Source organism: Monopterus albus, unplaced genomic scaffold (assembly GCF_001952655.1).
Source record: "Monopterus albus unplaced genomic scaffold, M_albus_1.0 scaffold458.1, whole genome shotgun sequence".
In the NCBI taxonomy this organism is placed as follows: Eukaryota; Metazoa; Chordata; class Actinopteri; order Synbranchiformes; family Synbranchidae; genus Monopterus; species Monopterus albus.
The window spans coordinates 242,460-266,802 of record NW_018128338.1 but is presented as its reverse complement, the minus strand read 5'-3'; the positions used below and the strand labels follow the sequence as shown (position 1 = coordinate 266,802).

At 42.3% G+C, this 24,343-nt stretch overlaps 2 protein-coding genes across 7 annotated transcripts in view; one reads left to right on the top strand and one right to left on the bottom strand.

The window, feature by feature from the left end:
• Positions 1-1,234: 1,234 nt before the first annotated feature.
• Positions 1,235-24,343, top strand: part of LOC109952403 (adhesion G protein-coupled receptor L1-like) — a 26,857-nt gene continuing 3,748 nt past the window's right edge. For 2 of the 6 annotated variants that reach the window (XM_020587468.1, XM_020587466.1), the window contains exons 1-24: positions 1,235-2,124; positions 10,780-10,900; positions 12,354-12,567; positions 13,046-13,155; positions 13,841-13,855; positions 15,113-15,320; positions 16,077-16,341; positions 16,420-16,759; positions 17,110-17,403; positions 18,617-18,720; positions 18,840-19,025; positions 19,136-19,174; positions 19,259-19,439; positions 19,541-19,663; positions 19,888-20,105; positions 20,233-20,406; positions 21,037-21,249; positions 21,458-21,678; positions 21,834-21,900; positions 22,033-22,121; positions 23,106-23,274; positions 23,360-23,509; positions 23,608-23,704; positions 23,808-23,918. In XM_020587468.1, coding sequence (XP_020443124.1) covers positions 10,831-10,900; positions 12,354-12,567; positions 13,046-13,155; positions 13,841-13,855; positions 15,113-15,320; positions 16,077-16,341; positions 16,420-16,759; positions 17,110-17,403; positions 18,617-18,720; positions 18,840-19,025; positions 19,136-19,174; positions 19,259-19,439; positions 19,541-19,663; positions 19,888-20,105; positions 20,233-20,406; positions 21,037-21,249; positions 21,458-21,678; positions 21,834-21,900; positions 22,033-22,121; positions 23,106-23,274; positions 23,360-23,509; positions 23,608-23,704; positions 23,808-23,918 — 3,658 coding nt within the window. In that variant the 5' untranslated portion in view covers positions 1,235-2,124; positions 10,780-10,830. The remainder of the gene's footprint in view (positions 2,125-10,779; positions 10,901-12,353; positions 12,568-13,045; positions 13,156-13,840; positions 13,856-15,112; positions 15,321-16,076; positions 16,342-16,419; positions 16,760-17,109; positions 17,404-18,616; positions 18,721-18,839; positions 19,026-19,135; positions 19,175-19,258; positions 19,440-19,540; positions 19,664-19,887; positions 20,106-20,232; positions 20,407-21,036; positions 21,250-21,457; positions 21,679-21,833; positions 21,901-22,032; positions 22,122-23,105; positions 23,275-23,359; positions 23,510-23,607; positions 23,705-23,807; positions 23,919-24,343) is intronic. The other 4 variants (XM_020587465.1, XM_020587463.1, XM_020587464.1 and 1 more) reach the window with 4 other exon arrangements.
• Positions 20,418-24,343, bottom strand: part of LOC109952405 (phospholipid phosphatase 3-like) — a 16,967-nt gene continuing 13,041 nt past the window's right edge. The window contains exon 7 of the transcript XR_002273752.1: positions 20,418-20,751. The gene's annotated coding sequence lies outside the window, so the exon portion shown is untranslated. The remainder of the gene's footprint in view (positions 20,752-24,343) is intronic.

Sequence of the window (24,343 nt, the reverse complement as noted above, 5' to 3'; positions counted from 1 at the left end):
CTGTGATGTTATTGCAAACGTAGGTGTGGATATGCCAACAACCAATAAAAAGGAATGTAAAACACTATCTAAACAAACACTGAATGCTGCTACCGGGCGCAGAACTCAGCTTAGAATTGGCTGTCTTAATGTCTTTGAATGCTGCCAAGTATACAGTCAAGCCAAGATTAGGTCTGAGCCAAGGCTTGCCATTACAGCTTCCCTTATTACACCCAGGAGGTTATTCTAACAATTTCTCTATTTTCAGCAACACAGGCCTGTAATTCACTTTTTACATGATAATTTGTACCATCCAATCAAAACACACCATGCATAATCTGAAATCAAAGAATTATTCAGCACCATTAAAATAGTTGTGTTAGTGACTGTTGTGCTTTGAGTGTTTGGGAAGTCTAGCTACACTTTACAGACTATGCAAGAAGCAATCAGAGCCATTCAAAAGCAGCTCAGTGGAACTAGCTTTTCTACATAATCAGTGATTTCCTTTGACTGTGACTCATCTTTCATACTGAAGACTGTGTTTAGCCGTTGCACACTTCCTCATACATGTAAACTGCACTGAGGATGCTTTTATGAGATCACTCAGGATCTTCATTTGCAACAGTTCCTGACTAGAGGAAGATGGGCGGTTTGATTCCTTTTTCTATCCTCTGAGTGACCCGAGCCTTAACTATGTTCCCATTACTTCTAAAATCCACATACAAAAAAAATCAATGGAGCACTTCTTTACATCCTAACAGTAAGGACACACGATGAAGCCAGGGTGTCATTAAGTGTGGTACAGGTGTGGCTGGTTGATTGCTGGATGTGCTTTATACATCGCAGTGACATGATGATTTATGTCGAAGCATCCAGTTAGTGACACTCTGACAAATAGGCCACGTTTTCTGTCAGAGCTGCTCTAACTCTTCCTTAATGGAATTATTGCGTGCTGTCTGGATGTGCACTGTGCAGCGCCGGCTACAAAGCAAACAAAACAGCTCCCCTTCCTTCATGCTCTTGTCATAGTAGCCTATAAATGTAAATGTTAAAAAGAGACAGAGACGTGAAGAAACGAGAGCCGCTGTTTTACCTACATATCTTCCGTTTTGCCTGTACAGCAGCTTGGTATTGCTCACTCAGACAAATCTTGATAATACCATCATCGCCCACGCCCCACACGCGCACACATACACACACATTCACGTGAGCACACACAGGCACACGCGCGTTGCGCGCTCTCGAGTGCAGAACGCGCAACAAGCGGACCAGCGGAGGGAGAGAGAGCGCCACAAGAAGAACAGAGAAGGACGGATGCAAGGCGAGGCCAGGAGCGGAAAACCTTATCTCTCCTGCTTGTCCAGCTGTTGTATTCTTGTTTTTTGTCCTTTTACCTCAACGTCATTTTAGGCTATAACACGACTCTTCTCCTTTTGAAAAACCTAGATATGTTCCCATATCGGTCCTGATGTGCTGCTGCGCCTCATCACTATTCTTCAAGGATATGCAAAGCGCTTATCACATCGACGTTCTCTTCTATTAAATGCAAGGATGTAAGTGAACGATATCGGAACCGTATAATCAACAATGACATTTGTGCTTGATTAGCTGTAGAAATCGACAGAGGAAGCCAGAGCAGACAGGGTTTGTGCTTTAAATTACGCCTAATTGTTTTTGTGTGTGATCCTGAATTCCCACCCCCCACCCCCCCCGCATCTATCGATGCTATAAGGCCTATAGCCCGCATCATCTCTGGGCATGAAACCCGTGGGAATTATGATACCAACGTGACGCACAGTCACACAGCACAGCGGGGAAGACATCGAGCCTCGACAGGACGGAGGGAGGGTGTGAGGTCCAGCAGAGCAGAGCCCTGCACAGTACACTGATCACAGGAGAAGGACGCCCAGTTGTTGTTGGACATATCGCGCTAATGACTGCCGTATAGCCCAGTAGGTATCGCCCACCACTATTTTCCTATTGAATATTTAATTTTTTCATGCATTGGGCAGAGCGAAGCGGGAGACAGAGAGGAGAGTACAGTGGGTGAGGGCGCGGAGAGACGGGATGTGGGAGACGCAGTGAGCGAGGAGGAGGAGGAGGAGGAGGAGGAGGAGGAGAAGGAGGGAAACCAGAGCATTGACGGTAAGATATGCATATAGACTATAAGGATGCACCCCGCCCCTCTGATCTCCCCGTCTTTCTCTCTTGTGCTTTATCTCTTTTCACACGCAACCACGCACATACATGACCAATGCTTGAGTAGACAGCTCCTTTGCTGCTGCTGTCAAGTGCCATTTGATCACCGAGGGACAGGGATCCTGATGCTGCTGTGCTGGGCCTCACTACTGGCTGCCATTAAAGCTGGGTCAGTGGTATAGCAGTGTGAGGCGTGAGTACAGTGAAATATTCATGGAAGGGAGAAAGTGGTATAATAACTAAAGGTGCCCATTGCTGAGGGGTCTGTCAATGGTGGGCTGAATCATGCTCATTATAACACACCTTGATTCCAGTGTCTGTGCTGAGCTGCAGCAAAAAGTGGTGTAAACATGCACACACACACACAAAGAGCTTTAAATGCAAGGTTTGGTTTACTGTTCACCATAGATGGGAACACAAGGCGAAAAGAGACATGAGGGAGAAGGCAGCGCAGAACGAGTGAGAGTCCATTATCAATATTTCAGAGAGGGGAAGAGAGGACTGGGTCAGTGGAGGAGGCCATTCAGGGAGACAGGAGTGACTGTGAGGAAGAGAGACGCAAAGGAGGAAAGAGACGAAGCCTCAGCGGCTGCCAAGGCTCCTGCTCCTCTGTCAGGCTCAATTTCTGATACATTTGTGACCTCAGGTGTGTGTATTGTATGTGTTCTATTATATAATTTGTGCATCATACTAGTAGCAAATAGATTTTGTGTGCGAGCAATGAAAATATTTGATTTGAACTGATTTATATGTAAAATGTTTTTGACTCACCGTGTGTGTATGTGTGTGAGTGTGTGTGTGGCTGCACTGTGCATTTTTGAAAAGAGAAAAAAAGGTCAACAAGGTTTGTAGGGATCATTTACATCAACCCACTGTGGAGAAAAAAGCAAAGTGATTTGCTTAAACCACTCAGCCACACACATGCACACACACGCTAACAATTTGGTTGGATTTTCTGTCATTTGACTTGTAAAACACACCATATTTGTCTCTTTTGTTTGTGGACCACCTCAGACAGGTTCCTATCATGTCCCTTTGCATCAGTCAAACACACCGAGTCAGTCGGCTTGCTTGTGCTGGGAGCATTTATACAAGGCCTATGCAGAGCTGGGAGTGGATATATCAGTGATATCGATATCATGATATGAAATTAGACATCAGCTGGGATTTCATTTATTTCATTATTGAAGGTCTGCAGCTAGTTCTCATTTTTGTTATCTGTGAAAAAAAACCCTCTACTGTTATATGACCAAAAAAAAAAAAATCATATGTGGTAAATTAAAGCAGTAAAACTGACCAAAATAAGTAATCAGTCGATTTTCTGTCAGCCAGCTATTTAGTTGTGTAGACTCCACCTGTTTGATAACCACATTATATAATCGTTGCTTTTCTTTGTGTGTGTAAATATCTTTGAAAGCAGGAACAGCCATCTGCTGACATTAAATGAATAATTATAGATAACAAAAAACATTCTGTTATATTTAATTATAGATGTGAGTAGGGCCAAACAAGTCCAGATTTAATTTTAATTAAATTTTAATTGCAAGTATTTATTTATTTATTTATTCATTCATTTACGAGCTTGAGGTCATGTCACAGATGAAAATGCACCGATACTGAAACACAATTGAAATATCACATTATTTAGGACTTTATGTGTAAGATTTAATGCTGCCCTTTTCATATTTCTGCTGTTATGTTGTATTCCGGGTTTTTACAGTTGGTTTGTGCAGATGAGGCCATTTAGCCATGTACCAGTTTGACACTTCTCTTAGACCACTGACTATTTATTTTAGAAATTTCTGTTAGGGTTATATTTTAACTTTCTAGTATTGCTGTTCTTAAACCGGGTCCCTGAGTTCCTAATTGCATTCCTTATACACTACGTGTTAACATTCTGGAATGAGAATAAAACTTCTTTGAATCCTAGTTTCACAGGTCTGTTGTGAGTCGAGGCAGTTACATTAGCAGGTTAACTTTCTGTACATGTTTTAAAAGACTGATTTTCACAATGCAAACATTTTGCATTAAATAAATAAATAAATAGCCCGGTTAATTTGACAGTTTTCTTGACCGTAGCTGTGGAAAATAAATAAAAAGGTTTCACTCACAGTAATTTGTTATCATAACAATATATCATCAATAATAACCAGATAGAAAACAGTCAAGAATGTCTGCTTGTAGTTAACCTCATAATTTAAATACCCCTTAAAATACGCCATAAATTAAACAATAAAACTACCAGAGATGACCAAGAAATACCTTTCAGTTTATACATGGTGCAGCAAAATCTCTTATGGAAAACAAAAGCTTCTCTCATATTACAGTTTAATGTCATACAGTACTGCCAAAACCTGTTGCCCAGATTTAGCGTGCTCTGTCTGAATGCACCCGACTCTGACTGAGATGTGCTCTGTCACATCTCAGTCAGCGACTGTGGAGGAATCAAAAACTGTTTTTTTTAACCATCACATGTTGTCACACCTCAGGGTCATGTGACATGTTGAAGCAGCTCATAGTAGCACGTTATGCTAACACACGATCCATATTTAGAACAAAAGCATGACAGGACATATACTACAACAAACAGCAGACTGTGTTGTCCCAGTGTTTGTTCACAATATGCAGTGCACACCACTGTGCAAGTCCAGCTAAGACCTGTCTGATGGAACAGCACGTTTTAACCGAAGCCATATTACAGTGCCATAAATAAAAGTTCAAGATTACATCTAATGCAGGAGGATTGTTAGGAGAAAATAGCTGCAGCCATTGTGGAACCAATGAAGAGGAGTCGTAAGGTAATAGCACAATCAGAGATCTGTGTTCATGCCTGGGAGATTTCATCAACGAGGATCTTGCATCAGGAAGCTCACAGTACAGATGGCGAGACTTCAGCTTTTTTTAGCTCAGGGAGGGAAAAACAACTGAAATGTTCTGACATCCGTTCCAGAAAACTCTAAATCGAAAGTAACAACCCCACAGCCATTGACTCTTGGCTTCCTGAACCTAGCTGGCCAAGAACATGTACTAATGATGACAGTTCGAGACAAAGGAGATCTGGTTTCAAACAGCTGTTCCATCTTTATGTCCCTCTTCACCTGTTCAAACACAATATCATACACACAGTTTCCAAAACACACTTATTGTTATACACTGCTAGAAAATGGAAGCCTTAAATTTAACTTGGTTAAATTTAAACTTGACCCACGCAGAAACCCTCTAAAACATTAACAGCAAATCTGCAGCATAGAAAAGGAAATAAACTGAGCATAGTCTGAGCTAGTGCCGTGTTCATTTCAGTTATTATAATTATGGGGTTTTGACCTATAGCCAGTTAAAATAAATAAACAAATTTCATTATCAATAACCTTCTAATTATTTTCTTGATTAACCAATTTTACTCTAAAATGAAAACATTACCTCTTGTAATTGCTCACATCCTCAAATGTCTTGTTCTGTTCGACTGGCACACCGAAGAGGTGCAAGATGTTTTCTGTTTACTTTGATGTATGACCGGGGAAAAAAGCATCAATTCCTCACGTTTAATAAGATGGAACCAGCTCACTGATCATCATGATGACGTGAACAATCGCAAAGGTTTTTCCCACCTCTGCCCTCATTCCATAATAAGATGTGAATGCAGCAAAGGCCTATCATCTGTCACACATCAGTCACAGTCAGCCAGAGGAGGCACTGTCAGTGACAAATAACTCTTTCAATGTAGATATTGGTACATGAGCCTGTTAAAAAAACTCTGAATCTAGCCTTTAAGATGACTTTGTCACTTTTGTATTTCCCTGTGTGTGTGTGTGTGTGTGTGTGTGTGTGTTACCCATAGATACAATAGTCTATCAACTGCTCTGCTTCATACTATATGTGATCAGGTAAAAACAAAACAGTGATACACTCGATACACTCACTCTACAGTGAAATCCTATAGGCTGTCAAACACAAAGAAAGTGCTTATAAGTTCAGTAAGAAACGGTTTGCTTTGAACTCACAGATCATGTGCTGAAGGCAGGATTATTGTCTTGACAAATATGTGAGGAAACTTTTCAATATTTAATATTTAATCAACCTTCCTGCACTTTTTAGAAGACACTCGGTTCTTTAGGTCAAATAAAATAAAATACATTTTTGTACAAAACCTTCTCACAAACCATCTGCCTGCAACAATGGTACAATATGGATATAAAAACAGTATGAAAAGCCTGAGAGGGTTTTAGTCACTTTGGTCTTCTATCTATTTTTATATGTGATAATATTACAGATATTTATTCAGTTTGGTTATTTAGCAGAGGACTGTGCATGCAAACTGATGCAACAGTGGACAGCTTTGATTAAAGATGGTCTGGCGGTGTCTGCCTGCAATTATCTCCCCCTCTCTTTGTGTACATTAAGCCTGCTACGTGCCTACAACCCCTAATGGAGTGTCTGACATTCAGTGCAGGTCCTAATGCTCTGAACTTGGCCCTGAGCGTTGCCTGTGTTTTCTGTATGCAGCAAGCAAATGACTGACAGAGGGTAACACCTCCGTTCCCCGGAGTCAGGCACTGACCAGACTGACATACAGGCTCTAAAACCTCTTAAGTGGCTTTGACTGCAGCATGGAGGCTTCAGCCCTCTGGGAACTGTAGAGGTCAACGGTCTGAAAGGGGCTCACAGTAACAGTGTGTTTTAAAACCTTTTTAAAAATCCTTAAATATTATTGTTAGTGACAAGAAAATTCTTACCAAAGTTGTCATTTAAAAGGTATTTCGGGCTTTAAAGCTTCTGCTGAACTTTTAACCGTCAGAAGTCTGATCTCTCTGCCTCTCTCTCATCACTTGATTGCTCTCTCTCTCTCTTTCTCTCTCTCTATCACTCTCTCCATCAAACACACACACACACACACACACATTCATTCTTCCATTAGGAACAAAACACTACAAGGCTGTTTTGTCACTTTCTGCTTCACAGCGATTTACCCTCGGGCACTTTGTGGCTCTCAGACCAAAAGAGCAGGAGGTTAGTCTCTCTTTATCTCTCTCTCTGTTGGTTTTATGACCTCTGCCTCTAAAAGTGTGAATGTTTGTGCCGGGATTTCACATCAGTTTCGGTGATTTCCAGCAGACAGACTGTAATGACTTTCAGGTATCGTTTGCTCTCCACAGCAGTCAGTCTGTCAGTTTTCTTGTTTATGGCTTACATTTATGAGGAGCCAAACCACACAGGATTTGCTTGATAGACTCCTGCCATTTAGTGATCACATTCATGATCATTTTACTTGTCAATTATTTTTCTATTTACAGATGAACTGTTCTGTCTATGAAAACTCCCAAGATGAAGCTTTAAAAAAGGATAGTTTTATCCAAACAACAATTCAAAACCCAAACATGTTCAATTTGCAGTGATACAAACCAGAAAGAATCCAACAAAATAAATGTCATACAGTTTCCATAGAGAGTTAGGACACACTCACAGCCCTTGAGCTTGAAATAAGGTGATTTAATAATCTTAAAACTACTTAGGGGGAATTAAAATGGCAAATCATTGTGTTAAGGATTTTTAAGATTTGAGATAATTGATCAATTTATGTTGCTAATGAGTCACTATTAAGACTGTTAGATACATGCAGTGCATCCTTTATGTCGATAAGCATGCTGTACAGTAAATGCACTTCTGTGTGTATACTGTATGCATGTGCATTGCCTGTGTGTATAATTCATTCACTGAAGGCCCACTACTCACACTCTCACTTAGAGACTGCTCCTCCTCCAAGTAGGCCAGCTGGTGGCCCGAGGCTGGATTTTGGTTACAGGCAGGCAGCATGGTGCTGTGAACAGGGGGACTGGGTGTGTGGCTTTGTCAAGGCCCATCAGTGTCCTTGCTCTACTTACTCTGCCTCAAGACTTAAGGGTGTGTGTGTGTGCGTGAGAGAGAGAGAGAGTAGTGAGGGTTGGAAGCAAAAGAACATGCTGCCATAAGGGTTTTGGATGAGATGAAACATTGTGTACTGTATGTGATTTAAAAAAACAGAAGGGTTCTCATTCTGTTGAGTCTTTTATGCACTATTTAGTGTGTATATATGTGTGTGTATCATAACGTTCCTGAGGCCTTTATTACAGTCTCGTTGGCTGCATGGATTTAAAAAGGCAGAGGTCTGACTTCTCTTTCTGTGTGTGTGTGTGTATGTGTGTGTGTGTGTGTGTGTGTGCAGCTCGGCCCTGTACAAGTTGATGAATGCATGTTGGACATTTGTTGAGAAGTGACCTAAATCTGCCATCATTACCTAACAAGCGAGAAAGCAAGTCACAAATAAACACACTCAAACACACGTATGTATAAATATCTATATGCACTCTCACACACACACACACACACACACACACACACTGGAGATCATCATGCTATTTACTGTGTACACACTGCAACAGTGGATTGGGATGCTAAGCAGAAAAAAATTAACATAATGCGGTGTGTAGTGAAGTCCAACCTCCATCCTCCCTTTTGTCTGGGGCCACAAGTTCAGTCTATATCAGAATCATATTACTGTGTTCTCTGATCGCCTGCACCTTGAATCAGCTGTTTACCTTCTCACTACTGCTGGGGAAGAGATTGTCTCCATGACATCATTTATTTAGGATTACTGTAAAGTGGCCTAAGCTGAGCCCAGACCCCGCCCCCCGTGTCTGTCTGTCTGTGTGTGTGTGGGGGGGAGGATTACAAACCTTCTCCATTTAAAAGTGTGTTTTTTCCTGTTCTTATACCCCATAAACATCTGCCTTCACTGCACTGACTGGTACATGTGCAGGTTTAACCCTTGCAGACTTTTCTCACATACTGTACAGGACGTGACTGACATACATGTGCAAACAAAATTTGTGTTGCCACAAAAATCTATCCTGGTAGATATTTGTATATCTACAGGGTTCAGGGGTCTACAAAACCCGAAACCTCTGGTTCCAGAGCAGCCAGATTTCAGTGACCAGCAGGGGTGCTAAAGTCTTATCTGTTGACTGAAAAATATGCCAGAATGCAGTTTGTGGATGTAAACTGGACCCTGAAGCTTCTCTTCACTATTTATTATTTACCATTTAACATTAGTTTATGTGAAATACATACCACTCTTGCAGCATTACATTTGTAACCTAACTGTCTGTGTGCCGTTTGAGTCACCGGTACACTTTTATTCACAAAGCTGTTGTAGACAAACCTTTGTAAATTAATTCATGGAACTCATCTGTCATCCGATAATCTCAGATGCTATCTGCCTCCGTGTTCTGACAAATATGGGAAAGTAAGCCTTTGTGTTTTCTGCTCCAGAATAGTTTGCAAAGGGAAATCAAATGAACAAATTTGATATTGTTGGAAACATTTAAGAGGATTATGAGTTTACTGTTTGATTATTGATATAAATATTTTTCTTTATGTTCTTGTTTTTAACAAAAATCTTTACTGTCTGTTTTATAAAAGACTGTATACATTGTATTGCTGAGTGGTTTTAGTGTTCTTATTTGTGTTTTATTATATCTACCTTTTTAATGCTGCCATCTTGATTGGAACCCCCTGAAAAAGATTTTGCAGGTTAAACAAAGGCTAAATAACATTTTAAAAAATCAAAATAAAACAGTTACCTAACAGTTAGCTTATATTGATACCAACAACCCAGTCTCCAGGATTTCTGTATTACATTATGGATCAACTAATAAAATAAAAAGATATTGACATATTGTTCATCTCTCAGCCAGACTGTTGCTAGAGTTAACGCCAATGTAAAACTAAAACCACTGTGGCTATCTAAGCCACCAGCTACAAGCTAACAGCTAATACAAACCAGATGCTAATCACACTTACCAGACACCTGCCAGTCCCTGAGTCTGGTGAACAACTGATTCCTGATCAGATTCTGGGTCTGAACAAGGCTCTGACAAATCCAGTTGAAACTCACCAATACTACTTCCTGCCATCATATCATGACATACAGTGATTTCACTTTTGTACCTGAGGTGAGCAGCAGTGTTGAGCAGTGTGTAATGCCTGGCCTCATTTACATGTATTTGAATATTCACAACTCTTGGAATTCACAATGGAGGCAAAAACTAGACATGTCTTTAAGGACTTTTCAAAGATTTATTGAAATTTGTTTTATGGAAAAACATTGTCAGACCATATATTTTTCATAGCAGAATATTTTTGATATGCCTTAAAATGTGTTTGGAGGGGATCTTTAAGGCTTTTATGGGCCATCGGCCACTGGTGCTCCTGGTTAATTACAGACTTAAAACACGTACTCACACACATGCGTTTTCTCAGACACACACAACCAGCGTATCTCTTCCCTCTCTGGCTCTCTCTCAGTCTGTGCTGTGCTATCACCATGGCAACTGGAGATTGAGGGACTTTTCAATTCACTGATCGCTCAATTTTTGAACCTATTTCTTTCCTTCTTCTCTGTCTCACTATTATTCTGTCCTTCTCCCACAGTACCGTTATTTCACAGGTGTTTTTCCATTGTCAGTGTGCATTAATGGCCATCCAACACACACACACTAATCTGCACACAGAGGAAAAGGGTGCAGTTCTTCTCACTCAACCTCACACTTTCACTTTCCTCCCCAGGCTCTCCTAACAGTGGCTGGTGGTGTGACGCGCTAACTCTTCCTGCCCAGGATGGCTGTGTCACTGTGGTTCCTGGGGCTTTGTGTGCTCACTGTGGCTTACATCGCCCCCTCCAGCCAAGGTTAGCATCACAGCTCTGACTTGTATATTGACAGATCACGGTGGGGTGTTGATCCTGACACAGCAATCAGCAGGATGAACCACAAAAATCGAAAAGGAAACAACAGATTATGCATTATGTTAATCGAATGGCTCAAATATAATCGCAAGTATGCAAAGACATCACGCGAAGTGAAACCACTGCCTATAAACAACAGCAAAGTCATTTTAGTGAGGTTTAGAACCTACATACACATAAGAAAATATAAATATCTAAGATGTGGACCTTGCCAAAGGATGTATTTTAAAAGCTGCCTGTAACCATTCAGCACCATGGACACTGAACACACCATTGTGTTGGGTTGAATCCCATTACAGCAATGTCTGCATGATACTGAAGTAGTTGTGAACAGCTGGGCTAAGGTAATAGTAATGTGATTTTCTCCAGTAACACTGATTTAGAGATTAATGTGACAATCCAGTGAGTGCACACACGGATATGTAGCAGAGCAAGATCTAGCCTTCAAAGAAGAGAATATACAATCTTATAGTTGGCCGATCACCTGGCAACCACCAGTGTAGCTTTATTCTCCCCACTGGTTTACAAGACAAGATATTGTGATATATCTACACGTCACATCACATGTAGGTGTTACAGTGGAGAAGCCGTGTGATTTATGTGAGCAATCACACAGTTTGCAACTGGGATTCCTTACAGTCTAAGCTTTCCCATGTGTATAAAGGTTAAATTAAAGAACGAGGTGCTCACAGTACCACATGTTATGCTTATGTTGAATACCAGATATCAGATAGGAATGGGCATGATGTGTTTTTGGGCATTTGTTATGATCAGGGAATAATTAGAGTGTGTATTAATATACCTGCTCATGATCTTGAACGGGCAAATTAATCCCTAGAACAGTTATTTAATGGGGGAGCTGCAAATCTGAGCCAATAACACTGATGATGTCTTCAACTTAGGCTTTTAGACTACAAATTAATAGCATAAAGCTTCTGTTATAAAATGGGGGCATGAAGGTTGAAAGCCCTGGACATTTACCAAGCACAGAGGGGCTAACAAAAAGATCCTATTGGTTTTATTATGGGAAATGTAGGATGCAGTGTTATTTTAAGATCGATCCATACTAGAAACTGTAAGTCAGACTATCTCAGTCTCCACTGCTTCAATTATAGCTATTCTTTTAAAAATCTATTTCTTGTGAGACCCCACCTTTCCTGAAGTGCATCGCTGAATTGCTGGAATCCCCCTTTAATAATGCATGTAGGCTATAAAGCGATGAGGACATTTATCACCATCTTATTTTGCTGTCTAGGCAATTCATCAACTGGACTTTCCAGCAAACAAATGCTAATTGTTTTTAAAATCTTTTATCATTGTTCCTTTCTTCCTACTTCCACCTTTTGCCTTCTGTCTCATCTCTACAACCTCGCCTACCTCCACTCCTCATGTGCAGCTATGTCCCGAGCCGCCATGCCATTCGGGCTGCTGCGCAGGGAACTGGCGTGTGAGGGTTACCCCATAGAGCTGCGCTGCCCAGGAAGTGACGTGGTTATGGTGGAGACAGCCAATTATGGACGCACTGATGACAAGATCTGTGACGCAGACCCTTTCCAAATGGAGAACACCCAGTGTTACCTTCCTGATGCATTAAAGATTATGGCCCAGAGGTGTGTATGTGTCGGCTTACATGTCTTGGTGACCACATACTGTATTGGTATAAGAAAAAGTATATTTACAGCAGAGATGCAAATTATTTTGTCGATCGAGTGCTATTGTGAGTGTTATGGAAGCAATTCAACCAATCAATGAGACAATCTCTGGTTTCGTACATGCAGAATGTGTGCATTGAGTTCATGTCAAAGGAAACGTTAGACAAAGCCAGTGCTTGTGTTGTGAAGATGTGTCCGTGCAAATGCAATAATCGCTCCAGCTGAGGCTGAGTGCCTGGCTGCACCATTAGCTGTGTACTCGGCAGTGTTTTCCTAGAAGAACTAATCAATATTCACCAAGAGGGAGAGGATGAGTAGACAAATGGAGTGTCCTTTGCTTCCCCTTTCCTGCCTGTTAATCACTCTCCCTCCCTTCTTTTTTTTCACACTCAATCATCCCTTTCACTAATCCATCCATCCCTCTGTTGTTCTCCAGGTGTAACAACAGGACTCAGTGTGTGGTGGTCGCAGGGGTCGACGTCTTTCCAGACCCCTGTCCTGGTACATACAAGTACCTGGAGATCCAGTATGAGTGTGTCCCTTACAGTGAGTATGCATATATATAAACACACACATACACACACAGACCTGACTACACACATATACTGTATGTGTATATGCACTAAAAACACAGCAATTTAACCTGTTTTTGTTGAGCTACATTTTAGGTTTAAGGTGTAAGACGGGTTTTGTTTTGTTCTTAAAGCCTTCGATGTCACTGTTTGCCTGAGAGATTGATGGATAGAAACTTTCTTTTTCTCAGGGAGTGTTTGTGTTTGTCAAACACAAAAAGAAAGTTGAATGGATAAAGTACAGAGAGAGTAATTGTAGGAAGTTTGCATACTGTATGTCTTCTGTGTGCGTGTGTATGCCAGAGTGGGCGTATGCATGCGTGTGTTTTCTTTTTCAGATTCACTCCACAGGAGTTGCTCTCTTTTCTCCACAGGGGCCTGACTGAGGAAAGGAGAGATTGGGGGAGGTGGAGGGAGGGGAGAGGGGAGGATGGGGCAGTAGGGGAGGAGAGGAGGGAAGGGGAGTATGCTGGGCTCTCTTGTGCTTCTTCTTTCTTTTATGTGAACTATAATGTTTGTGGTGAGAATGAGTTCCAAAGTCTTTATCTGTGCAATTCTTTCTTTCTTTCTTTCTTTCTTGCTTTCTTCTCTTTACTTCCCTTCTTTCACCCTTTGACTTCTCTTTCTTTCTCTCCCTCTTTTTTCCTATGCTTGAGTAGAAGTGGACCAAAAAGGTAAAGACAATACACTGTAGCATCTTGATCTCTCCTTACCCCCGAACACCCTCTTCTCTCTCCTTCTCTTCCTCTCTCCTACCATTCTCTCTTCCTCCTACCCTAGGACGTTGTTTCGTAGTCATGCTGGATGTTGCCCCCTTTTTTCATTTCCTACTCAGTTCTCCCCCCCTCCCCATTTTATCCATCTCTCTTATATGGAACCCCATCCTTTTATCCAGTTTTATCCAGGTTCTGCACCTAGTCTTTCCTTTTTTCTCTCTTTCTTTTCTCTCTGCAGTTTCTTCTCCCTGTCTTCGTCTCTTGCTCCCGGTCGATCTCTCTGTCTCTTATTTCTCTTCCTTGGTCTCTCTGTGCACACAAATATAAACACAACTACCCACACAAACATAATCTTCTTTTTCTCTGGTCTATTTCTTTTCACACATAAACACCTCATCTATCTATCTATCTATCTATCTATCTATCTATCTATCTATCTATCTATCTATCTATCTATCTATCTCTTTTCCATTCATCCTCCTCATACTTATTTTCCCTTTTCTTCCCTTATAGGAAGAGCCCCTTATTTATCTTCATAGGAAAAATAAGACCAAATGTGTGTGACTGTATATCCATCTGGATTTGTGCTTACCAAGCACTGCTTATGTGTGTGAGTGTGCGTGCATGCCTATTTGCATGTCAGTGTGAGACTGTGTACATATGTGTCCATACAGTTATTGACATGTGGGTGGACCAGTTGTTGTGCTTGGCGTAAACTAACCTGCCCTCTCATTCACTTCAAGGCAAAATTTAGCCCTGCCTTCTGCGTCCCTGATTCTACCTCACACTCTTTTTCACTCTTTTTGCACTAACCCACACGCACACCTACACACGCGCGCGTGCACACAATCACACGAAGCAAATGAGTACACTCACATACCTTTCATTGCAGTGTCCCTGTTGTATTACTCACCACACACACACTAACAATGTGTGATTTTCTACACTGTTACATCTCTTCTCTTGCTTGCCTCTTGAGATCAGCACAGGTGTCTTAAAACCCTCTCTCTTTTTCTCTTCATTCTTTTTTCTTAATCCCACTGCATCAACTGCATCTAATTCATTCCATTTTTCATGCATCCATCCATTTTCTCTCTGCATCTGACTCCACTGTCTTTCCACTCTGTTCTCACTTTTGTCCCAACTTCTGCTCCCTCCCTCTTTTTCTTCTTTCTCACATCCTGCTATCTACCCCTCCTAACTCCCGCCTTTCAGTTTTCGTGTGTCCGGGCTCACTGCTCAGCATCCAGCCAGCCTCCTCGCTCCTGGAGGCGGAACATCAGTCGGGGGCATGGTGTAAGGACCCGCTGCAGGCTGGTGACAGGCTGTATGTCATGCCGTGGACACCATATAGGACAGAGGTGCTCTATGAGTATGCCTCCTGGGATGACTACAGGCAGAATAGAGCCACCACCACCTACAAGTGAGTAATGTCAAACTGTTGCAGAAACAATTGAATAACTGGATAGTTAGTGAAGATGTGACCTTATTAAAGGTCCTAAAACATGGTATCAAATACTCAGTATATCTTTGTCATACTGTGCTTTGATATTGTTTATGACTAGTATTTATTCTGCTTTAGCCATTAAATGTGTTTACACTCAGTGGTGGAGTTCACCATTCCTGAGCTACTTTCAAATGGCATATCATCAAGAGATCCACAGGAAAACTATGCATGTAGCAAATTGTGTTTCCAGCCTGCAGTGAGAAATAAACAAGTCATCTCTAATGGACCTCCTGGACATGTATTAGCATTACCACAGGGGCCACAGGTGTCACCAAAAAAAGTTATTTAAAAAGTAAAACATCCTTAGACAATATTAATATTTTAACACACAAAACTCTGCTAATCTGCTTTATCAGCACTGTAGGTGTGATTTGATCAGAACTGAGCAGAATCCTGATTGGTGCACTTCAGTATGCAACATCACATGTTCTACTTTCAGCCTGGTCCCTCACACTTCATACTATTAAGAACAGGCAAAATATAAAATATTCCCACATTTTCCACAAACAGCTTGTGAAATAATTAAACAGTTTTGACAGAAAATGTGTTCATCTAGGACACTACCGCTGTATTCTCTGAAGCTGAATGAGAAAATGGGTCTAACTGACTTGCATGCTAATGAAAAAGTTGAAATGTACACATAGACTACATAGTTTCTATCCTCTGTCCTAGGCTGCCCAGCCGTGTGGACGGTACAGGCTTTGTGGTGTATGACGGTGCTGTGTTTTACAACAAAGAGCGAACGCGCAATCTGGTCAAGTATGACCTACGGACGCGCATCAAGAGCGGCGAGGCAGTGGTGGTCAATGCAAACTACCACGACACCTCGCCTTACCGCTGGGGAGGGAAGTCAGACATCGACCTGGCGGTGGACGAGAACGGCCTCTGGGTGATTTACTCCACTGAAGCCAATAATGGGCGCATTGTGGTCAGCCAGGTAGGAGAAATAACAACAGGCCAATGATTGGAAAGAAGGAAGGGTTTATCATCTTTTCACACCTTTCCTGTTTTGCAGGTGAACCCCTACACCCTGCGTTTCGAGGGTACGTGGGCCACCGGCTTTGATAAACGTGGGGCGAGCAATGCCTTCATGGCGTGTGGCGTGCTCTATGCTGTGCGCTCCGTCTTCCAGGATGATGAAGGGCAGGCAGACGGCCGGGTTGGCAGCGACATGGTGGTTTACGCATACGACACCAGCCGTGGACAAGAGCTGCCCGTTCAGATACCATTCCCCAACCCTTACCAGTACATTTCTTCTATAGACTACAACCCCAGAGACAACCAGCTGTATGTGTGGAACAACTACTACGTGTTGAGATACCCGCTGCAGTTCACACCGCCACCACCCACTAAAGGTTTGTGGAACCTTATTATTATTATTGTTGTTTAAATAATACATTCATGAAATGAAGCCATTTTCACACGAGTGGCAACGTTATTTTCTATCACCATCTTTGCTTAACTGAAAAGAAACTGATTAAAATGATATTTTTCCTGCTCTGGACCAGAGTATTTTTCATTCCACATCGCTAAAAGAGTCTATGAGGATTTGATTCAGAATTCGGCTGCGCGTTATGAAATGACAGTACAGGGTTGAAACGTCTCAATGGAAGATGAGCTCCGTGGCTCAAGTGTATGTAATACACGAGAATCACAAACTGGTGCTAATGAATTTAGAGAGTAAATTGTGTTTTCGTCCCTCCAGGTCCCCTCTCCTCTTTGATGACAACTGTCCGCTCCTACACAGCTACCGTCGCGCTGGCCCCAGTGCGGCCTTCAGCCTCTCACCCAATTGGTGTCATCAATCGAGGGCCCTTCGACCAGCGGCCGATCACAGCCATGGTTCCTCTGACGCCACGTCCTCCTTTGCGTATCCCCTTGGCTCCTGGAGGCCCCGGGCAGGTGGGCGGATGTGAAGGCCGTGTGGCACGTGGGGTGCAATGGCCCCCAACCCTGAAGGGAGAGACAGTGGAAAGGCCCTGCCCTAAAGGCTCACTGGGTAGGTGTGCCACATCTGTGTGTGTGCGTGTGGTATTTGCATGCCTGTGTCTGTATCTCATTTCCCTTTGAAATGTAGTAGAGTGTCCTCCCTTTGAACCTGCCTGAGAGAGAAGGAGAGAGAGAGAGAAAGGTTATGGTGCTGAGAGAAGCTGGGCTCGTTAACTCTTCCTCTCGCTGTGCACCTATCTTCCTCAGCCCAGCGTCCCCTCTGTAGAGAAGCTGTGTTACAGATTATGTTGATAGGACTGCGGCGTGCCTGGTCCTAATCATGTTGAATGGTGTGGACATGGGTTTAGCACAGAGGTGATGATTACACTGGGGATTTAATTGTGATTCTAACTGAAAACAACTGTGGGTGTTGTCTTAGACCTGATTTGCAGAGCTGCTGTGTGTAACAGGTGATCTAGCAGTTTGTCATTATGTATTTTGTAAACAAAACAAAAATTCTGTTATTTTTCTTTCATGCATGCAACAATCAGTTAAAACACTTAATTGGCAATTATCACCCATTGTTGTTCTACTGACTTTTTAAGCCTCTGTTAGTTTTTTATTTTTATATTACATTGCTTGTTCAATCTCATCATTCTCATAAACCAGCCATCAGCGTGACTAGCTGGTAAACATTGTCTAACTAGCTAAACGAACTAAAACTACTGAGATAACTCTTTAGTCAGGAGTTGATAAAGACCAAAACAAAACTAAAGAGAGTGAATACTGGACTGATATTCATCAGGCCACTAGAAACTCGCCACTACTTGAATATTAAAGATGTACTATGCTTGCTGTATGTTATATCAGCAGTTTTTTGCTAATAATATAAAATGATCATATGTTCAAGGTCTGTGTTTTTACTTTATAAATCTTACCCAAGTGGCCAAAAAATCTATTAGTGCAGCTTAATTTCTTTTAAATAATAGCTACAAATAAACCAAACACTACCATTAGTATGCATTCCTTGATTCCAACAGACACGTTTTCAGGATGTTTGCTTTTAGAAATCTTTTTTCCTGGTTTCACAGTTTATGCGGTTGATCTATCTCGTTACTGTCTGCTGCTACAAACAGATTATTCGGGGCTACATATAAGGGTAAAGGTTGTATGGGGAAAGACATACAAGGAGAAACAGAAGTGACAAACCAGCTCAGGTCCCGTAAAACACGGGCAGTCTTTTCTTTTTCTGGCTGTCTGTGTCAACCTGTCTGTCTCTGCAGGTATAGCGTCCTATCAGTGCATGTCATCTCCAGTAGGCTGGAGCTCCAGAGGGCCTGACCTTTCCAACTGCACCTCTCCCTGGGTTAGCCAAATTGCACAGAAGGTTAGTCTCACACAGATAGGCACACACACACTGTGCAAACGCCCCAAAGCCAGTCAGCAAGCAGTTCTCTCTTAAATGTCAAAATATTTGACATTATAAACACCCCCACCTCACTCCAGATTAAGAGCGGGGAGAACGCAGCCAACATCGCCGGGGAGTTGGTCAACCTGACCCGTGGCCGGATCTATGCCGGCGACGTGAGCATGTCTGTCAAGCTCATTGAACAGCTATTGGACATCCTGGACTCCCAGCTTCAGGCCTTGAGACCAGCCAATAAAGAGTCAGCAGCACGCAATTACAACAAGGTAAATTGTTGCTGTTGTCAGTGTGGATGTGTACTTGACCTTTCCTGGAAATGAAAGTGAAAATGTCACAGACAATGATGATGGATGTTTTAATGGTTTTCTTTTTTCAGCTTCAGAAGAGGGAACGCACATGCAGAGCTTATGTTCAGGTAAGATAGATAGATAGATAGATAGATAGACAACATTACAGTGAATTTAATAAGAATAAAACATTTTGTCTCTTTCTTCTTCAGGCGGTCGTTCAGATAGTTGATAACCTGTTGGGTCCTGAGGCTCTGGTGTCCTGGGCTGATATGAGCAGTGTTGACCAGTCACACTCAGCATCACTGCTATTAGATGCAGTAGAAAAAGGAGCATTTCTATTGGCTAACAACCTCTATGAAGGCAGATTCAGTGATCGAGCACCAAATATTGGCAAGTGGCCTGTCTGTTTCTTAGCTGTTTTGTTCTACATATTGTAGAAATTACCATCTCATCCAGACTTGCTGTGCATGTTTGTTCCTGTGTGTGCACAGATCTGGAGGTGTATGTACTAAATACAGAAGCAGACATACAGGACCTGACGTTCCCTCACTCCTACGACAGCGACAGTATCTTGCAGATATCAGCGCTGGCTCTGCAACAGTACAGCAACAACGGTGACATAACAAAACTAATCGACATTTTGTACACGTAGATCTAAGTAAACATCATATAATTAGAAAACCAGGGGCATGTCCTGTGATGGGCTGTGGAAGTAATGCTGTTTTTTACATATATCAAAATTTCAAACCTAATAAAATAGGAAATAGCTGTCTAAATGTTTTGTCTTGAATGTAAAAGACAAGTCCTTGTATTCACTATGCCCACCTCCTCCCTGTAGGCCAGGTGAAGCTGGTCCTCTCTCTCTATAAGAATTTGGGCTCCTTCCTGACTACCCAGAACTCAACTCTGCGGCTCGGGCTGGGACTGGGCCAGGGCTCCGAGGTCAGACGGAAGAGCCTGGTGGTCAACTCTCATGTCATTTCTGCCTCTGTGCACAGAGGATCCAACAGAGTGTACCTCTCCGAGCCAGTGATCTTCACTCTCAGACACCTGCAGGTCTGTTTGGTCATTTTGACCACAAAATTTATATTTAGAATCTGCATATTCCATCATTGTGCATAATCTGCTCCTTTAAAAACACCAATATGGGTTTTTGGTGTGTATTTTTCCTTTTTCTGCACAGCTGGAGAACCACTTTGGCCCCAACTGCTCTTTCTGGAATGCATCAGGGGTTTCTGGGAGTGGCAGGTGGTCTACTCAGGGCTGCCGCCTGTTGCACACCAACAACACACACACTACCTGTGCCTGCAACCACCTTTCTAGCTATGCTGTCCTCATGACGTACCAGCAACCTGCTGTAAGTAACACACACCACAAAAACAACATGGGCAATAGTGTTTAATTCAACTTCACAGCAGAGACAACCTGCTCTCAGCACTGAAAACAGCTGTGCACAGGGTTGCTTTTTTGCATTTATACATACAGTAGGCGGTCATACAATCAGGAGTTTAAACGGTCAGTGTCCCTCTTCACAGTTCTCTATAGCTTTGTAAATCCCCCTCCATCCTAGATCAAGAAAAATTTTCTGACTCCACCTGTGTGCACCCATTTGCTATGGCACAGTTAGACTTCACTCCAGCAGTGTTCTCCAAAAAGCTGTTTAAAAATCGAGCGCAGAGGGGGTGATAATTGTGGGTTGTAGCTGTAATAGAGAGAGAGAGAGATTGAGATAGATGGGGTGATAAATGCTGCCAGATATTTTTCCTGTCATGAACCTGAATTAAGCATTTCTCTATGGAGTAAGATGCTCATTTTGTTAGGTATGATTTTAATCATTTCACATGGACACATGAACACTCCCCTCTGCAAAATACATCCACATACAGTATGCTCACAATCCTGCAACAACACAAATTCTTTCACTTGTGCATAAAAAATGTTATTTAATCTCTTTGCACATTCTTTCTGGTATGCTTCTCTGTAAAAGTTTGGCGGTGCTGTAGAAGAGCTTCTGGTCTATGTGGTTTCCTGGGTTGGCATCTCTGTAGCCCTGGTGTGTTTGGCCACCTGCCTTACCACCCTGTGCTGCCAGGGGGCGCCCTGGCACACAGACCACAGCACCATCCACTGCAACCTGTGGGCCAACCTGCTCATAACTGAACTGCTCTTTCTGGTCGGTGCCAACAAGATTCAGTACACAGTGAGTGCTTAGATGCTGCACTAATATAATACAGAGTAGTTAAATACTGGGAAAGACTAACAGTATATACTAGCGAGAATAATACTGGAGTATCATATTTTATTTTGTAGGGTTTGTAAAAATACTGTGTAAATGTGTAAATTGTTACTGTCCTCCAACCGTTCTGTCACTCCATATCTTGACCCCCTTTTTAAATCCATATTTCCAGGTTGTGTGCTCCATCATTGCTGGCCTGCTGCACTTCTCGCTGCTCGCAGTGTTTTGCTGGTTGTGTCTGGAGGGGGTGGAACTATACCTGCTGCAGCGGGAGGTATTTGAGGGGCGTAACTCCAGAAGGAAGTATTTCTACCTGTGTGGCTACTCAATTCCTGGGCTAGTGGTGGCTGTGTCCGCAGCAATAGATTTCAGAGGCTATGGCTCAAAAACTGCGTAAGTTGGCTAATGCGTGTGTCTGTCTTTGTTTGTATACACAGTTTTGGATGAGGACAGTTACTTTCCAACATCTGTATATTCTTGTTTCATCTCTCAGAATGATGGAGGTTCTTATCTTCTTGTGATTTGTTTGTGCATTTTTGTCTGGATAGATGTTGGCTACGCACAGACAATTATTTTATCTGGAGTTTTCTTGGCCCAGTTGCTGTCATCATAACGGTGAGCATCTATGCTCACAGCTATCATCCTTTTCATGTTTCCTTTCTAATCAACATGATGTTCTAACATCATGTTGGGTCATTATTAATGAATGAATACTAAACTGTTTGATATCTGTCCTCGTGGCCTCAGTTGAACCTGGTCGTCTTGGTGATGACCTTACATAGGATGCACAGCACTGCTGCTCTGAAGCCAGATTCCAGTCGCCATGACAACCTGAGGTTAGTACAGTGTGTCACACTGATCTCCTGTGCGTGATTATGTGTAGAGCCCATTGTGTTTCAGGAACTCTGGCTCCATTTATGCAGTCAGAAAAATATCATTAAGTTGAATTAATAGACTGAAAAATAACCAGTTTAATTAAAAAATGAACTTGTGTTTTCCCCCAACTTCCTATCCATTTAGAATTTTTAAATTGTATTGTTAGAGCTTTCATAGTTTATGCATAATGCAGTACAATAGCCAAAACCATGATTAAACCAGATGTAAACAGTGAATGAGAACTATCAAAATGAATGTTTCTTGAAGTGGAGTCTGTTATCTATGAAGAAGCTAGTCTGATTAGAGAGTTAATTAAAATATTTAAATCCTAGCTGAGGCGGGGGGCTGATGTAAATGACATAAAACGTGCAACACAGTCTTTCATCTGTCTCTGAAAGCATTTAGCTAATCAGCAGCATTTTGAAACGGTTCAACTCAAGCAATCACAGCTTTGAAAAACCAGGATAAAATACACTGCAGAGTTTAAAGCAGCATGAACTTAATAAGTTCTGCATCATTTTGAGTAAGAAAAGGTCAACCCTGAGCAATGCTGTATGTGTGGAAAAATACAGGGAACAGCCTGCATTCCACAAAGGACAAAAGGAGGGTGTGTATTACTAATGTTCAGCAAGTAAAAAAAGAAAGAATTTGCACAACCACATCTGTCAAAATCTCAGTTGTTTCACTTTCAACATTAAACACAAGAGAACTTGCTGATAGGTGGCCTTCAGATCAGTTTGGGTGTGTAAACTGACATAAGTTACATGTTCCTTGGCTCTTTTTTTGTTTGGTTTCACTGCCTTGTGAAATTAAAATGTAGGTGAATCTTCTCCACTCTGAGTGCAGCTGAAAAACATAGTTAAAGGTTCTCTCTAATGCAAGCAAACTCTTGCTGAACTTGTTTGTCAGGGGAAAAAAGTGATTTTCCCTGTGTGCTCATCCAGGGCGTGGGCAGTAGGCTCCCTGACGCTGCTCTTCCTGCAGAGTGTCACCTGGTCCTCAGGCCTGATGTTCCTATCTGCCCCGTCTCTCCTCCTGGCCTACCTCTTCTCTTCCCTCAACACTGCCCAGGGCCTCCTCATCACTATATTGCACTGCAGCCTCGCCAGGAAGGTCAGTATGTTTCATTTTGTAACCAAAGGGGCCTGTCAGCATTCATGACTAAACTGATGGGTTTTTGTTTGAATACCGCATGTAGGGTCAGAAGGACTACGGCCGATGTCTGCGTCTCTCGCAGTGCTGTGCAACTTCCTCTTCCAGCTCTCCAGACTCGGTGAAGGGTGCTGCGCTGCGGTCCAACAGCCGCTACACCAGCAGCCAGAGTCGGAGAGCCACCGCTAACAGACAGGTACTCTACAATACACCACACCTCTCTCTCTCTCTCTCGTTCTTTATCTCTCACTGTCTGACTCAGTTTTGACCTTGTGTGGGTTATTTCTATTCCAGAGTCGTATCAGGAGGATGTGGAACGACACTGTTCGCAGACAGACTGAATCGTCTTTCATCGCTGCAGATGGTAACAACACTCCTACTCTTAATCGAGGTGAAGCTCATGTTCATTTGTCTTTTAAATCTCTGCATTGTTCCTTCTTTGGACCAAGAATGTAACATGTACTTTTTCTCCCTCTCTGCCTTTTCATTCTAAGCTGCTTTGGGGAACCATTTCCTTACTAATCCAGTGTTGCAGACTCATGCCGGAGCCTCTCCTTATGACACGATGCTGGCCCAGGGATACAATCAACCCTTCACATCCACAGGTACTTCTCATTACAGCATTTTGCAACTCTTCCACTGAACAGCTGTGTCTAATCTTCCCAACACAACCTACTATCCTTCTTGAAGTTGGTATCTTTGACAGTCAGCGTGGGCCATGCATAACTCTTATGGCACACTGAAAAATGTCTCTGTTAGCCCTGTGCTGTAAATATCGGGGAAAGGATGTTGGCGAGGTAAGTGCGTTGACTTATTAAACAACTTGCAGCAGCAAAGTAACAAAAAGATCCATTCAAACAATAAATATTCTGCAGTAGGTCTCTCTGGTTTCTTGTGTAAAAGATGTACAGATTGCAACTGACAATAAAGTTTTACTGTTTGTCTTCCTTGTGCTGTCTTTCTTGAATAGAACCAGACCAATGCTAGGGTGTACTGCTGGGGGGCAATACAGATGTCAGTACTGGAAAGT